Below are 13,582 nucleotides of genomic sequence, written 5' to 3' on the forward strand. Positions count from 1 at the left end.
GCTGACTCTCGCCACACTGGCTGCCATCACGGCTCCTCCCTGACATTATCCCTGTGGCAAGGGGCCTGCAGGGCTCTGAGCCGTCAGTTCTGGGTCCGACTCCGGCAGAGCCTGGGGTCCTCAGAGCACAGCGTGGGAATGAGAGCGGGTGCTTCCCCAAGGGAGAACCGCCGTGCCGCCTTCTCTTGGAGCCAGGGATGGCTGGAAGGTGGCCTGGACATTGTACAGCCGCTCCAGAGGCTTTGTCCCCTGACCCGCCGGTGGTGAGACGCTGGGAGAATAGCCTGCGTCGGGGTTGGGTGGCGTCCTCTGCTGGTGACCAGCGCAGGCTCTGGGGGTCACTGCTGCACGTGGGGCCCAGCTCTTCCCGTTGCTGGCTGCATACCTGGACATGTTGTCTCATGTCTCAGGGCCTCCCTCCCGCTGTCAGGGGGACGACTCTGTGTGGCCTCGCAGAGGGGGGCCTCTCTGGGAGGTCAGGCATGCCAAGCACTCAGAGCCAGGCAGACTCATAATGAGCAGCCATCCTGGCGGCATCCCCCCTGCTGACGATGTGCCAGACCCAAGACACGGCTCAGAGCGTTCAGTGGGAGCCCACAGTCACACCGGCAGGTGCAGACCCTGCCTGTCTGTGCCGACGCTCACTCTGCCTCCTGCTGTCCCCCCGCTTCCCCTCCCTGGCCTCCCCCAACGCCAGCCCTGGGGGCCCGTCCAGCTTAGAAGATTGTTTACGTTCACGTGTAGCTGTTGGCCGTCTTGCTGGGGTTATGGTCAGCTACGCTGCCTGCCTCGGGCCACTGCCACCCCGACATCCACAGTCAGAGCTGAGGGGAGGGAGGGGCCCAGGGAGCCTTGTTGGCAGCCAATCGCAGAAGAAACCCAAGTCAGGTGGTTTCTAGAAATCGAAACTAGACTGTTTTCTCTGGTATTTCCTGGGACCAGCCTGACCACATTTCATACTGGGAGCGTTTTCTGGGTTGAGGGACGGCCTGCAGAGGGATCCTGCAGTTGGAAGCTGAGAGGCTCCAGGGCAGCCATCAGTAGTTACCTCAGGCAGGTAAGCTCATGCCTTTTGCTCTCAGGTGGTTGTCCCTCTCTCTACCCAATGTCACCTAGTGGGTATAATCTCCCTGTTTGTACCCAACTGGGGATCTAGTGCTCTTCCTCAGCCAAGGGACCATCATGGCTGCTCCCAGATCCATAGGGTCTCTATATGTACAGTTGCCCAGTTTGCTCACTGCACAAGGACAAAGGGGGAAGCAGGCTTGGAATTCAGCCCAGTATGCTCTCTCCAGTTTGTGCATTTCGGCCCAGGCCTATGCCTGTCCAAAGGAAGAGTATCTTTTTCTAATTTGCAAAAGGCACCAAATGAGCCAGAGCCAGGCAGCCCTATCCCAACTTCGGATACAAGGGAGTCAGTCTACAACAGGTGGCCATGACCACCCCAAGGGCAGCCACATTTGGGTACAATATACCAGGTGCATGATTGGCCATTGTTAATGCAGACCTGGGATGCTGCCTCGGGGCCACCAGGCCCTGACCTGTAGGGGTGCCCACAACAGCTGCCTCATGCTCTACTAAGAGCTGGGCCTAGGAGTGGTGCGGGGGCCAAGGGACTCTCATGAGCTGGAGAGACAATGACTGACTTCTCCACTTTCGGGACATGGGGGGAGACAGCAGGTAGGGAGCAGGTTGGGGATGAAGATGAAAAGCAAGCCCGAATAATTCTAGAGAAGCAAGAACTCCAGGCAAAAGTTGGAAGAGCTGGGCCCCCCCCTACTCCCTGTGCCCCACCCAGGCTGACTGTGTGGCCTTGGTGGCCCCAGCTTATCAGAGCTTCTGTTTCTTGGGGACACTGATCTCAGGCAGGTCCCCACCTAGCCACCCGCTCAGCATTTCCTCCCCACCCTGCTCCCCCAGCCCCTGCCCAGCTGCAGAGTCAGTCCCAGACCTCAGCCCTGACCCTCCTCCTCCCTGCTCCCAGCCACCCTCCTCTGGCCCTCTCTGTCACTTCTGCCTGGCTTTCTGTGGCCTCCTGATATGTCCCCTCCCTTCAGGGTCTCACAGATGGCTCTCCAGGCCCTCCCACAGGGGTCCAACTGCCTGAAGATAAAGCCCCCCTCCCCAGGCCTCTCTTGATCTGGGCCTCGCTCGCATGCCCCCGACTCCTCCCTCCACCCTTCCCACCCAACCCCACTGATGGCCACGCCCAGGGCCTGGTTTTCTTTCTTTCTTTTTTTTTTTTTAAAGATTTTATTTATTTATTTATTTGAGAGAGCGAGAATGAGAGAGAGAGAGCACAGGAGAGGGGGGAGGGTCAGAGGGAGAAGCAGACTCCCTGCCGAGCAGGGAGCCCGATGTGGACTCGATCCCGGGACTCCAGGATCATGACCTCCTGAGCCCAAGGCAGTCACTTAACCAACTGAGCCACCCAGGCGCCCCTAGGGCCTGGTTTTCTGAGATGGACTTTTGTTCCCATGTCCTGCTGCTTAGAGACCTCCCCCAGGTCCCCTCCCCATTGTCTGGGCAAGTCTTAGTCCTCCTTGGAGGACCATGCCCCAGAAGGGTGGGGGACCCCATCACACTCACAGCTCAGAGGAGCAGGGACTGTACCTGTCTGCTGTCCTCCACACATAGGGTCTAAAGGGTCCTGGACACACAGGGGCCTGGTCCCCAGGGCTGTCCAGCTCTGCTGTCTGATTCTGCTGCTTCCTTCCATCGCAGGACGAGGGTCTCCCCTCCCAGGAGAGGCCATGGCCGTCCCACTGCTCCTCTGGATGTGGCTGCTGGCTGCAGGGACTCAAGGTGAGCTGCGCCCCAGGAATGCTGAAAGCGGCAGTCTGAGAAGCTGCCACTCCCCGTTCTGTGGCCTTGAACCCTCGCAGAAAATCGAGGCAATGTTCAGCCCGGGTCTTCTCTCCTGCTTGAAGCCCTGGTTATCCTAAGTGATGGTAGCTTGTAGGTCCTGGGGGGACACCAAAGGATTCTTCATTTCATCCCATGGGAACCAGAGGAACTGAGCAGTAGGAGCCCATCAGACAGGCCAAATGTGGGGGACAGGGGTGTCATGAGTCAGGGCCTTTCCATACAGTCAGACTTCCAGAGTTCTAGACGCCAGTCCTCATGCTCTCTGCGCCTCGGGATCTGCATTTCCTTGTCCTGGTGACCCCATGGAGGCTGGCTACTCCCCCAGCTGAGAACCGCCCTTCAGCATGGCACCCAGCTCCTTCCTGACCCTGTCCCAGAACAATCCCACTTTCTCTGTACACCCGGCTCTTTCTGCCGGTGTTTCTGGGGGTTCCTGGGCCTGCTGCTCCAGGACTTCCCCCACAGCCCTCCCAGCGGTCCTTGCTGTGATGCACACGGTGCACCCCAAGCCCCAGACACCCTCAGGTGGGGTCAGCGTGGGCCCCTCCTTCTGCCCCATTCTTCCCCAGGGTCCCATCTCCCCCACCCTCAGGTGCTGGGGCTCCAGTTGCCCCTTCTGCTCCTTCTCCTATCCATGGAGGAAGGACTCAGACCTCAAAGACAAGAAAAGGCGCTTTACTCTCTGTGGGGGTGGGGGGGGTGCACATCTTCCACTCCTCCCCGGTGGGTGAGCCCTCAAGGATGGATGGGGGGCTTTAAAGCTAATGGTGCAGTGGGCACCCTCTTGGGGGGAACTTAACAAGGGACCTTCCCAGTTGGGAGAAGTGAGGGGCGGGCTGGTGCTTCTCCGCTGGGATGGAGGCCCGGCTGCCGGCCTTCATCCCTGCTGATCTCTTTGTTCCCTCGGGAGCCCTGTAGGCGAGAAAGATGGGGACATGCGGCTGGCCGATGGGAACACCGCCAACGAGGGTCGCGTGGAGATCTTCTACAGAGGCCAGTGGGGGACCGTGTGTGACAACCTGTGGGACCTGACAGATGCCAGCGTCGTGTGCCGGGCCCTGGGGTTTATGAATGCCACCGAGGCTCTGGGCGGAGCCGCCTTTGGGCCAGGTAGGCCTGCCTGTCCCCAGGTCCTCCAGAGTGGAGCCTCGCTGCCAAGCAGCCTGTCCCAGGAAAGGACTGTCACCTGAGACATGCACATGGCCTTCCTGACTCACGGAGCACCCGCGAACATTTGAAATAGTTCTGCGGAGGCTCTGACAGGCCGTCCCGTTCCCTCAGGGCGCGTCCCTTCCTGAAACAGTCCCCCCCCCCCCCCCCCCCCCCAGCCCGTCCCGAGGAGTCTGGTGCAGGGACATCTCCCCTGACACAGCGAATGGAGGCTGCTTTGTGGTACAGTGTTCCCAGCATAAACCCAAAGCCCCACTCGGCTCAGATGGATGGGGGGCCCCAGGTTCTATCCGGTCCAGACGGCGCAGGGGAGCATGAGGGCCAGGGGGCCCTGGTCACAGATCGGGAGGCCCGCAGAGCGCTTCTCCCATGGCTCCTGGGGGAGCAGCCCCGTGCACGGCCCCTCCCCCCCGCCCACCCCCATCCTCCTTGCTGTGCCACCAGGCGCCGGCCCGGTCATGCTGGACGAGGTGGAGTGCACGGGCACGGAGCCCTCGCTGGCCAGCTGCAGGTCCCTGGGCTGGCTGAGGAGCCACTGCAGGCACACCCAGGACGCCAGCGTGGTCTGCACCAACGGTGAGCCCCGGGGCACGCACGCCGTCCATGCAGAGGGCACGCCTGTGCCTGGTTCCCCTGTGACGCCCCCCTGGCTGGGAGGGGACAGGAGAGCCTCCAGGGCCTGCCCCTGCCAGCAGTGATCCCGAACTCCCCACCGCCCTTTCCCGGTGTGGCTCAGAAACGCCACGTTCACCCAGGCCATCCGGCAAGAGCCGTGGGCCGCCTGCACGGGCCACCTGCCTGTCGCTTCTTTAAACCCCAGCCTCTCACGGTCCTCAGTCCTCGTGCGCCCACGTGCCTCGACAGCAAGCTGAATGTGCCTTCGACCTGCCCCGATGGCGGGAGCCCGTCCTCGCGCCTCTCCCCTCCCCCCTCCACTATGTGTGCTGACCTCACCAGGTGCTCTGTGTTCTTCAGTCCCCGAATCCGGTGTTATTGTTTTCCACTTGTCCTTCTTCCTGGGCTTCACACGGGGCTTGGGGGCGCATCGGAGCATTGACACAAGGAGGGGTCGTGGGGGGCAGGGCGGGCAGGAGATGCACCTGGACCTGGGGTGCAGGGCAGGGAGCAGTCCTGGTGGGGAGCCCATGTGGGAGTGGGGGCCGGAGGAATGGGGGGCTGAACCCACCTGGCTGACGTGTCAGGACTGATGCAAACCTATTCGTGGCAAAGAAAGAGCAGGTGGGATTTAGTTCCCAGCTAGGCTTTCGGATTGTCGGTGGGAGGAGTCGCTTCTCTAGGCCTCAGTTCCTGAGGGAGCCTGCTAGGGACCCCAAAGCTCGAAATTGAGTTTCCATAAGACCCTCACTCTTCAGACCATCAAACCAGGGAGAAGGTTTGGGTTTTTAGAAGGTGCCACCTGGGTCATTGCTTGATGGGTCAGGATTTAAACGGGTGGAGCCTCGGTCTCTGGAAGTCAGTGGAGGGGCTGCCTGAATGTGGGGGAGCAGGGGAGCTGACCAGGGGTGTTCGACAGGGGCGGGGAGGCTCTGGGCCACAGAGGGGAATGACACCCTCGTCTTCCCCAAGCCTTCCTGAGTAGATGGGGCTGGGAGGAGCCTGAGTCCAGGGAGGAGAAGTGTTCTCGGTGACAGCGCCTGACCTAACCGTGTGCTCCCCTCTGCCCCTTCTAGAAACTCGAGGTGCCCACACCCTTGACCTGTCGGATGAGCTCCCTGCAGCCCTTGAGCAGATCTTTGACAGCCAGAGGGGCTGTGACCTGTCCGTCAGGGTGAGGGTGAGGGACCAGGAGGAGGAGGGTCTGGACTTGTGTGCCCACAGGCTGATCCTGTCTACCAATCCCGAGGCCCAGGCCCTGTGGAAGGAGCCGGGCCCCACAGTCACCATGGAGGTGGACGCAGAGTGCCTGCCTGTTGTTAAAGACTTCATCAGGTGACCGCCCTTGGGCTGGGGGTACCAGGGCCTGGGCACCTCCCCTCCGACAGCAAACCATGGGGCTACGGCAGCGAGCACCTCGGTGCTTTCGCGGACACAAGTGTGCGTACGACACACACGTACATGCACACTCACCCCCCCACACACACCTGCGCACATGCTTGGGCTCGCGGTCGTGTGCATGCCACACTCACGTGTGCGTATACACTCTCACCGCCACGCTTACATACGCACACACATTCGCACACCCCACACGTACTTGCATACCCCGCACTGACCCCACACCGTCACACGCAGACACACCGACTTCCACCAAACACGCATAAAACATCTCCCGAGGTAACTGCCACTATTGTAAGAGGTTTCAAACGCTCCGTGGGTTACGAATTCACCAGGAACAAGATGCCTGGGTTGGTGAGAGGTTGCCACAGGGGCCTGGGGCAGAGCTGGGAAGGGGCCCGGGTGTCGCCCAGGGCAGGAGGCTCCTCGCACACTCGAGGCCGCGGGTCCGGGCCACCTGCTCCGCGACACCACATCACACAGGCCCAGACAGCTATGTGGTAGGGGAGAAATCAGGTGGCCCAGAGACACACACACCACCCCTACCTCTTAGGTAACGTAAGGACATGGCGTAATATTTCCAAGAACCTACAACCTAGGTATGAATTCATCCTCCTGCTCCTCACGTACTGACCCTGCTTGTCAAGTGAAAAGTAGAATCCCTGCGACTCCAAACCCATCAGAAAGTCTTACCCGGGCCTTTGCACGTGCTCAGCAGCACGCATGAGCCAGTGCCCCGGATGAGGAAACTGAGACATGAGGGGCCAGCCTGTCCTGGGCCTGGGCCGTCACCCCTCCTGCCAGGCCACCCTGCTGGGGCCTTGCAGGAGCCGGTGTTCAGAAAGCATCCGTTTACCACCACCCCCCCCCCCCCCCCCCGCCTTATTGGGGGCCAAAGATGTCGGCCCAAACTAGCAGACATGCTTTCCAAAAAATAAAGAGAGACAACTGGTTCCCAAAAAAAAAAGAAAGAAAGGAAGGAAGGGAGGGAGGGAGGGAGGGAGGAAGGAAAGCATCCGTTTAAAAAGAACTGTTCCTTTTTGTTCTTAAGACCTAAAGCTTTATATAGCGGGAAGTGACATTTAAGAGAAAACAACAAATGGCAATTTTTAATGAGATGAAAATGGTTTCTTTCCAGCCAAGTATGGGAAGTTGGTGGCTAGCCTGCGCCCCTCCCAGTGAGGTCAATTTCTGTGATATGTTTGAGGACGAGGGCAGGTGCCCGTCCCCGCCTTGCCAGGCCCAGCTGGAGTCGTGCCCTGGGTCACCAGGAGCAAGGGCTCCCAGTCGGCAGGGGAAGCAGATGGGGGACAAGCAGGGCTGATGCCCATGTCATGGGGGCATGAGACAGGTGCTGGGGACCGAAGGGGTCCAGCGGGGGGGTGTGCCAGCAGGAAGGAAGGGGCGGTGCCAGCCGAGGGGACAGCAGTGACAGGGAAGGCGGGGAACAGGAGGTGGTGGGGCTGCCTCCGTTGGGTGAGGGATGGAGCGTCACGCTCCAGGACCCTGGGATCTGCCTGCTTGTCTGTGCACGTGGCTCTGAGCCAACCTGAGACTGGAATGTAGGTTGACCCAAAGGATAAATGCATGGGGCACGGAATGCCCCTTACGATGGCTGGCACCCCTGGGGGTGCCCGTGGGTCAGTGGCAAACACGTGGTCGACAGTGGTGTTGGAGAGGCAGGCCCGGCACACGCCCAGACAACCCCGTTGTCCTGCAGGGGCAGAGTGCACCGGGTGCTCAGCTTTTGCTCCCCTCCCAGGTACTTCTACTCCCGAAGGCTGGATATTTCCCTGACATCCGTGAAGTGCTTCCACAAGCTCGCCTCTGACTACAGGGCCCAGCAGCTGCAGAGCTTCTGCGCCAGCCTCTTTGCCATCCTCCTCCCTGAGGACCCCTCTTTCCAGACGCCCCTGGACCTCTACACCTATGCGCTGGCCACGCAGGACCCCATGCTGGAGGAGCTGTGCGTGCAGTTCCTGGCCTGGAACTTCAAGGCCCTGATGCAGGCCAAGGCCTGGCCAGGCGTGCCCACGGACCTGCTGCAGGTCCTGCTCTCCAGGAGTGAGTTGGCCGTGCCCAGCGAGCTGGCCCTGCTGACTGCCTTGGACGTGTGGAGCCGGGAGAATCAGCCTTCCCACAGGGAGGTGGAGAGCCTGGTGGAGAAGGTCCGGTTTCCCATGATACTGCCCGAGGACCTGTTCGAGCTGCAGTTTAACCTGTCCCTGTACTGGAGCCATGAGGCGCTGTTCCAGAAGAAGATCCTGCAGGCGCTCGAATTCCACACCGTGCCCTTGCGGCTGCTGGCCCAGTACAGAGGCCTGAACCTCACCGAGGATGCCTACCAGCCCCGGCTGTACACCTCGTCCACCTGGAGTGCCTCTGTCTCCGGCAATTCCTGGGGCTCATCTGGCTACTGGAACAACCCCTACCGGTCCTTCCAGACCCCACAGCACCCCAGCTTCCTGTTCCAGAACAGGCACATCTCCTGGTCTCTGGTCTACCTTCCCACCGTCCAGAGCTGCTGGAACTATGGGTTCTCATGCTCCTCGGACGAGGTCCCCCTCCTGCACCTCTCCAAGTCTGACTACTCAGAGCCCACCATCGGCTATGAAAACAAAGCCCTGATCCTCTGTGAGGGGCGCTTCGTGGCCCACGTCACCGACTTTGAGGGCCAGAAGGCCATGATCCCCAGCACCCCGGGCACCAACAGTTCCAGGAGCGCCTCCCTCTTCCCCTGCCCGGCAGGCTACTTCAGCAGCTTCCAAGCGGTCATCCGCCCCTTCTACCTGACCAACTCCTCAGGCGTGGACTAGACCGGAGCTTGGAGAAGCCAGGGGCCTCCCAGCGCCACTCCCCAGCCCCCCACCGCTGCTTCCCAACTCCCAGCTGCTTCCTGTCTGCAGCCACCCCCAACGGCGGCCACCAGAGGGCCCTCCTGTTTCCACTGATCTCTCTGAACTTAGAGAAAGTACTGGAAGGTTTCAACTAATGCCCACCACTGTGCCTAGAAGTCCCAGTAACCCCCCCACCGTCCGGCTGGTTTCCAGATGGAGAAGCAGGGGAACCTGGGTGGGGCAGCTGTTGGATTTTCCACGCCGACTTTCACTTCCCTGTCCTCTGCTGTCCCCCATCTGAGATCACTAAAGTTGCATTGTGGCTCCCAAGTTCCTGCGTTGGTGCAGAGAGTCGTGAGTTCATTCTGCACTCAGATGTTGGGTGTGCTGGGCCCTGGGGCACAGAATGAGCAGGCACAGTCCCTGTCCTCATGAAGCTACGATCTGGGGGTCAGGACAAACACGTGGGGTCATTAAAATTGGAATAACAGGTGATGAAAACCAAAGGAGGTGCGGGGGAAGGTGCGGGCTGGACCCACTTGGGGTTAGATCTCTGGGGGGAAATGAAGAATGAGAGCAGCGGGCGTGTGGAAATGGGGGGGAGGATGCGCTCCAGGGAGAAGGAGCGGCCCCAGCTCAGCACCGCGCCTCTGTCTGTCCTCGCACGCGTGCCCAGGGACGGGGACCCAGTGCCTGTTGAGAACAACCTTCATGCCCCTCAGCAAGGTGCCTGACCACAAATAAACAAGGCCTGTGCCAGGGCGGGCCATCCAGAGGGACCTGCAGAATCTAGGCGGGGGCGGAGGCTGAGCCGGGGCCCCGTGAGAATGCCCCCGCTGCAAGGGGAATGGGAACTCTGGACTGTCCCTGCTTCTCTGTGATACACGCTCCAGGCCCAGGGTCCCCGGTGGAAGCATCTGGTTGGCCGAACCCAGGCCATGTGCCCGCCGCTCTCCGCCGGCGTCTGAGCGCGAGCCTCTGGACCATCTTGGCCTCGGGAAGGGGAGGCAGTGCCAGGCTCAGCCAATGGGAGGGGGGTTCAGACGCTGGGCAGCAGGTCCCGCCACATGCTTCTTCCCCACTGTCACTGCAGATGCAAAAGCAGGGGCACAAAGCCTCCCGCCTGCCCCCCTCAACTCCCCCCCCTCCAATGGCGCACCCAGCTCCCGCTCCACCATCTTGGCCACTCCTGTGGCGGTCCCTTGATGTTGTCCAAGTCGATCATTTTACCTGCATCGCACGTTGACGACAGAGAGCAAACGTTGGCATAACCTGGACACAGCAGGGGACGCCGCCGGTGGAATTAGCCCCGTGGGGGCACCGACTGTGGCTCTCCTCTCCTACGCTGCCCCGGTCCCCGGGGCCCCTGCCTGTGAGGAAGCCCGCAGCCCGGGGACACTCGCCCCCTGCCCCCCGAGGATCCGCCCGAGTTCCTTCCACCCTCCGCATGCTTTTGCGCGGCAGCCCTGCTCCCTCGGCTCCCCTCGAGCCGCCTCTCTGCCCATTGGACTGGCCCGAGGGCATGGTGAGACTGGCACCTTCCAACTCAGTAGGACATGGAGGTGTCTCCTAGTGGAGACATTGGTCTCTCGGGTGTAAACTCCCTGACGCGGCAGGGCCCAGAGTTTCCGAGTGCACCGCTGGTGACTAGCTGGACGGCTCGGGCACCGCCAGCTTCCATACCCATGTTACTCCCTGGCTCCGTGAGAACAACGTACTGGCCACGGGCTCAGCATGTGCCGTGGGCTGGAGAGCATTTGTTGACACGTTTGGCAGGAGATGATGGGGTTTATAAGGACTCTGGAAGGAGGGTGGTTCCGGGCCCAGCTGACACGCGTCTGGATCCAGGGTCTTCCACCTTTCGTCACCATCATCCCGAGGCTGCTCATGCTGAATCCCCGGGCCTTGGCTCCTGCGTGAGTGGGGGGCGGCCTCTGTGCCATTCGGCTAGTCCAGGGTCAGTAGCACTAAGACCATTATGACAGTTGAGGAGGGCCGATCCCAATCTGGAATAAATGTCAGTTCCTCGGCTAGAAGGTGTCTGCCATGACCAAGTGCCATGGGGAGCCTCATAAGCCGCCGGATGAGGGCTCAGAAGCAAAGGTCAGATTACATCAGCCGGGGTGACCAGGCTAGGGCCAGCCCAGGCAAAGCCTCCCTCCCTGCCACCAAGGCCACCCGGAGAGCCAAAAGAGCAGGCCCTTGTGGCTGGGGAGGGGCCGAGATAGCCCCAAAGCAGACTGCCAGACTCCTGTGGGGGAGAGTCTATGCTGCAGGGGGCCTTTCCATGAACAGTCACCAGACATAAACGTCCTCGTCCTCTGTGACCATTCCAAGACATCTGTCTTCGTCTAGTTCCCAAAGCCTGCTGTCCCTCCTCCCCCATCCTACTCCTTCCATCCCAGGCTCTCTGACCAAACCCCTCGCCTCCTCCACAGGCAAGGTAGCTCCAGACCCTCTTCCCTGTACCCAGATGGAGAGTAAGATGTCTGCTCAACCTTCAATCCCTAAGGGAGGGTCACAATGCCTGTGGTGCACCTGAAACCAGGCTTGCATTTTCCCCATGAGCCTGTAGGGGGCCGAGGGAGCGGGGGCTGAGATGCAGGATAGCAGCAGTTTGGAGGTGCGAGTCACCCATGCCTCCGGGGCTTGGCTGGGCCACTGCCTGCTGCTGGTGGCTCAGATCCCGTCTAGTTCACGGAGGGCGGCTCAGGACCCATGTTCAGGTGTTGGGGCCCAAAGCTGGTCGTGGCTTGGAAGAAGAGAGGTTCCCTGCTGACAAGGGCATGGCATGACTTGACTCCAAACCCCCAGACACCTCCTGGGTGGTCATCCCGCCAGGCCCCCTGCGCTCCCCAGTGCGCCTTTGGGAATCTCAAGCACCCCTGGGTTAGCAGCTCATGAAGGCACCTGTTCTGGTCCTGAGCACCTCACGGGCAGCTAGCCACATCCTCCCCCTTGCAGTCGGGAAGCCCCTGCCACCTGGCGCCTCCCCCCATCCCTGTCCCCGGACGTTCAGGGAAGACAGCTGTCCAGGTCTGTCCAGATGAGAGGCTACGGATTAACTGCAGAGGTGCACACTTCAGGGTCCTGGGTCCTGGGTTCCTTTCTCTGCATCGTAGCGAGGAGTTCATGGATCTCCGGGAGTCCCGTTGTCCATCAACCAGTTGAGACAGTTAGCACGACTCTCAGACACTCGAGCAATGAAGCCAGATCTCTGATGGATGCACCTGTATTGGGTATTTTTAGCTTTGGCTTCATCTAATGAAAACCCAACATAGCGGTGACTTATATGAGATACTTTCTTTTTCTCTCACATAGGAGAGATGAGGCAGTCTTTCTGGAGGTAGGCACCTCCTCTTTCCACACCACTGTCTCAGCATGTGACTGCCATCCTCAAGGTTACTTCATGGTCCATAATGGCTCCTGGGGTTCCAGCCATTATGTCTGCCTTTCGGGAAGCGGGAAGGAGGTAGCAGAAAGGGACAAAAGGTGTGTATCCCCTGACGCTGAGTGCATCTTTACGTTTTGCATGTAAGGTGGCTCACTTGCTTCACCCTTGCTTCAGTCCCATTGGGAACAACTGCCCTGAGCCTACAATCCTTAAATACACTTTGTTCTTCATGCTATTTTATGGGCAGCAATAGGGTGCCCAACATTTTGCCTCCAGTGGGTACTTCAGTCCAGGTGACCACAGGCAGTAACTGAATCAGCTGGTTTGCACTGCACGCAATACCAGATTTCTGTCCTGTGTGCCCGTGGAATTTTGAGAGACAGTTTTACTGGTTTATAACATATACGTATATTTGTACGTATCTTTATAGATAGATGCATATAATTATATACACATATATGTATAAAGTCTTCCTCACTTCCCTCAGCCCCAGAGGTTCCCTCATGCCTCCTCCCGGGGTACTACCGCACCCCCACCCCCATAACCACTGTTCTGACTTCTGTCAACACTGAACCTCACGTAAATCGAATCATAGAGTACGTACCCTTCGGCGTCAGCCTTCTTGGGCTCAGTATTTTGTCTATGAGGTTCGTGCGTGTCGTTCCACGCAGCAAAGCAGAATTCCATTATATGAATTTGCCACAATTTTCCAACCTAGTCCACAGCTGATGAGCATCAGGGTTGTGTCCAGCATTGTTGTATTCTGAATAAAGCCTCTGTGAGCATTCTTGCGCGTGCCTTTTGGAGGACAGGTGGACTCACTTGTCTCGGGGGTACCCCTAGGAGTGGAGTTGACGGGGTGTTCGTTTCGCTTTCGTGGACGCTGCCAAACCCTCTTCCTTGGTGACAGTGCCAGTGCCCCCACCCCCACGGCGTGGGAGAGCCCCGCTGCCCCGCGTTGTCACCAGCACCGCATGCAGTGGGTCTTTGGGTGTTTCTCTGCTTTCAGCCCAATGTTCTCTGAGGGCCGCTCACCTGGGATCCATTCCCAGCACCAGTGTCTACACCAGCCACTGCTCCTAGTTGCAAACAACAGAACAACTCTGGTGAATCTAAGCAGAAGAGGGTTTATGGAAGGAATTAGAAAGCTCGCGGAATGGATGGAAAGGCTGAAGAACCAGGCTTGGGGACTGAGCAACAATTAAGGAAGTTCGTATTTCAGGTAACTGGCCCACTAACAAACCAGTCCACCATTCGTGTGCACATGGCCCTAGGGAATTGTAGTCTGGGCTGGCTTCTG

At 59.6% G+C, this 13,582-nt stretch overlaps 1 protein-coding gene across 4 annotated transcripts in view; it reads left to right on the plus strand.

The window, feature by feature from the left end:
• The window catches only part of LOC118024203 (soluble calcium-activated nucleotidase 1), a 34,092-nt gene extending 21,023 nt beyond the window's left edge, over positions 1-13,069 (plus strand). The window contains exons 1-6 of one of the 4 annotated variants that reach the window (XM_035025867.1): positions 886-1,057; positions 2,725-2,805; positions 3,787-3,978; positions 4,483-4,614; positions 5,730-5,988; positions 7,814-9,222. In XM_035025867.1, the coding sequence (XP_034881758.1) occupies positions 2,754-2,805; positions 3,787-3,978; positions 4,483-4,614; positions 5,730-5,988; positions 7,814-8,867 (1,689 nt within the window). In that variant the 5' untranslated portion in view covers positions 886-1,057; positions 2,725-2,753 and the 3' untranslated portion in view covers positions 8,868-9,222. Of the gene's footprint in view, positions 1-885; positions 1,058-2,724; positions 2,806-3,786; positions 3,979-4,482; positions 4,615-5,729; positions 5,989-7,771 lie in introns of those variants that run through there. The other 3 variants (XM_035025864.1, XM_035025866.1, XM_035025865.1) reach the window with 3 other exon arrangements.
• Positions 13,070-13,582: the final 513 nt, after the last annotated feature.

This window comes from Mirounga leonina, unplaced genomic scaffold (genome assembly GCF_011800145.1).
Source record: "Mirounga leonina isolate KUSES-001 unplaced genomic scaffold, KU_Mleo_1.0 Mir_197, whole genome shotgun sequence".
Lineage (NCBI taxonomy): Eukaryota > Metazoa > Chordata > Mammalia > Carnivora > Phocidae > Mirounga > Mirounga leonina.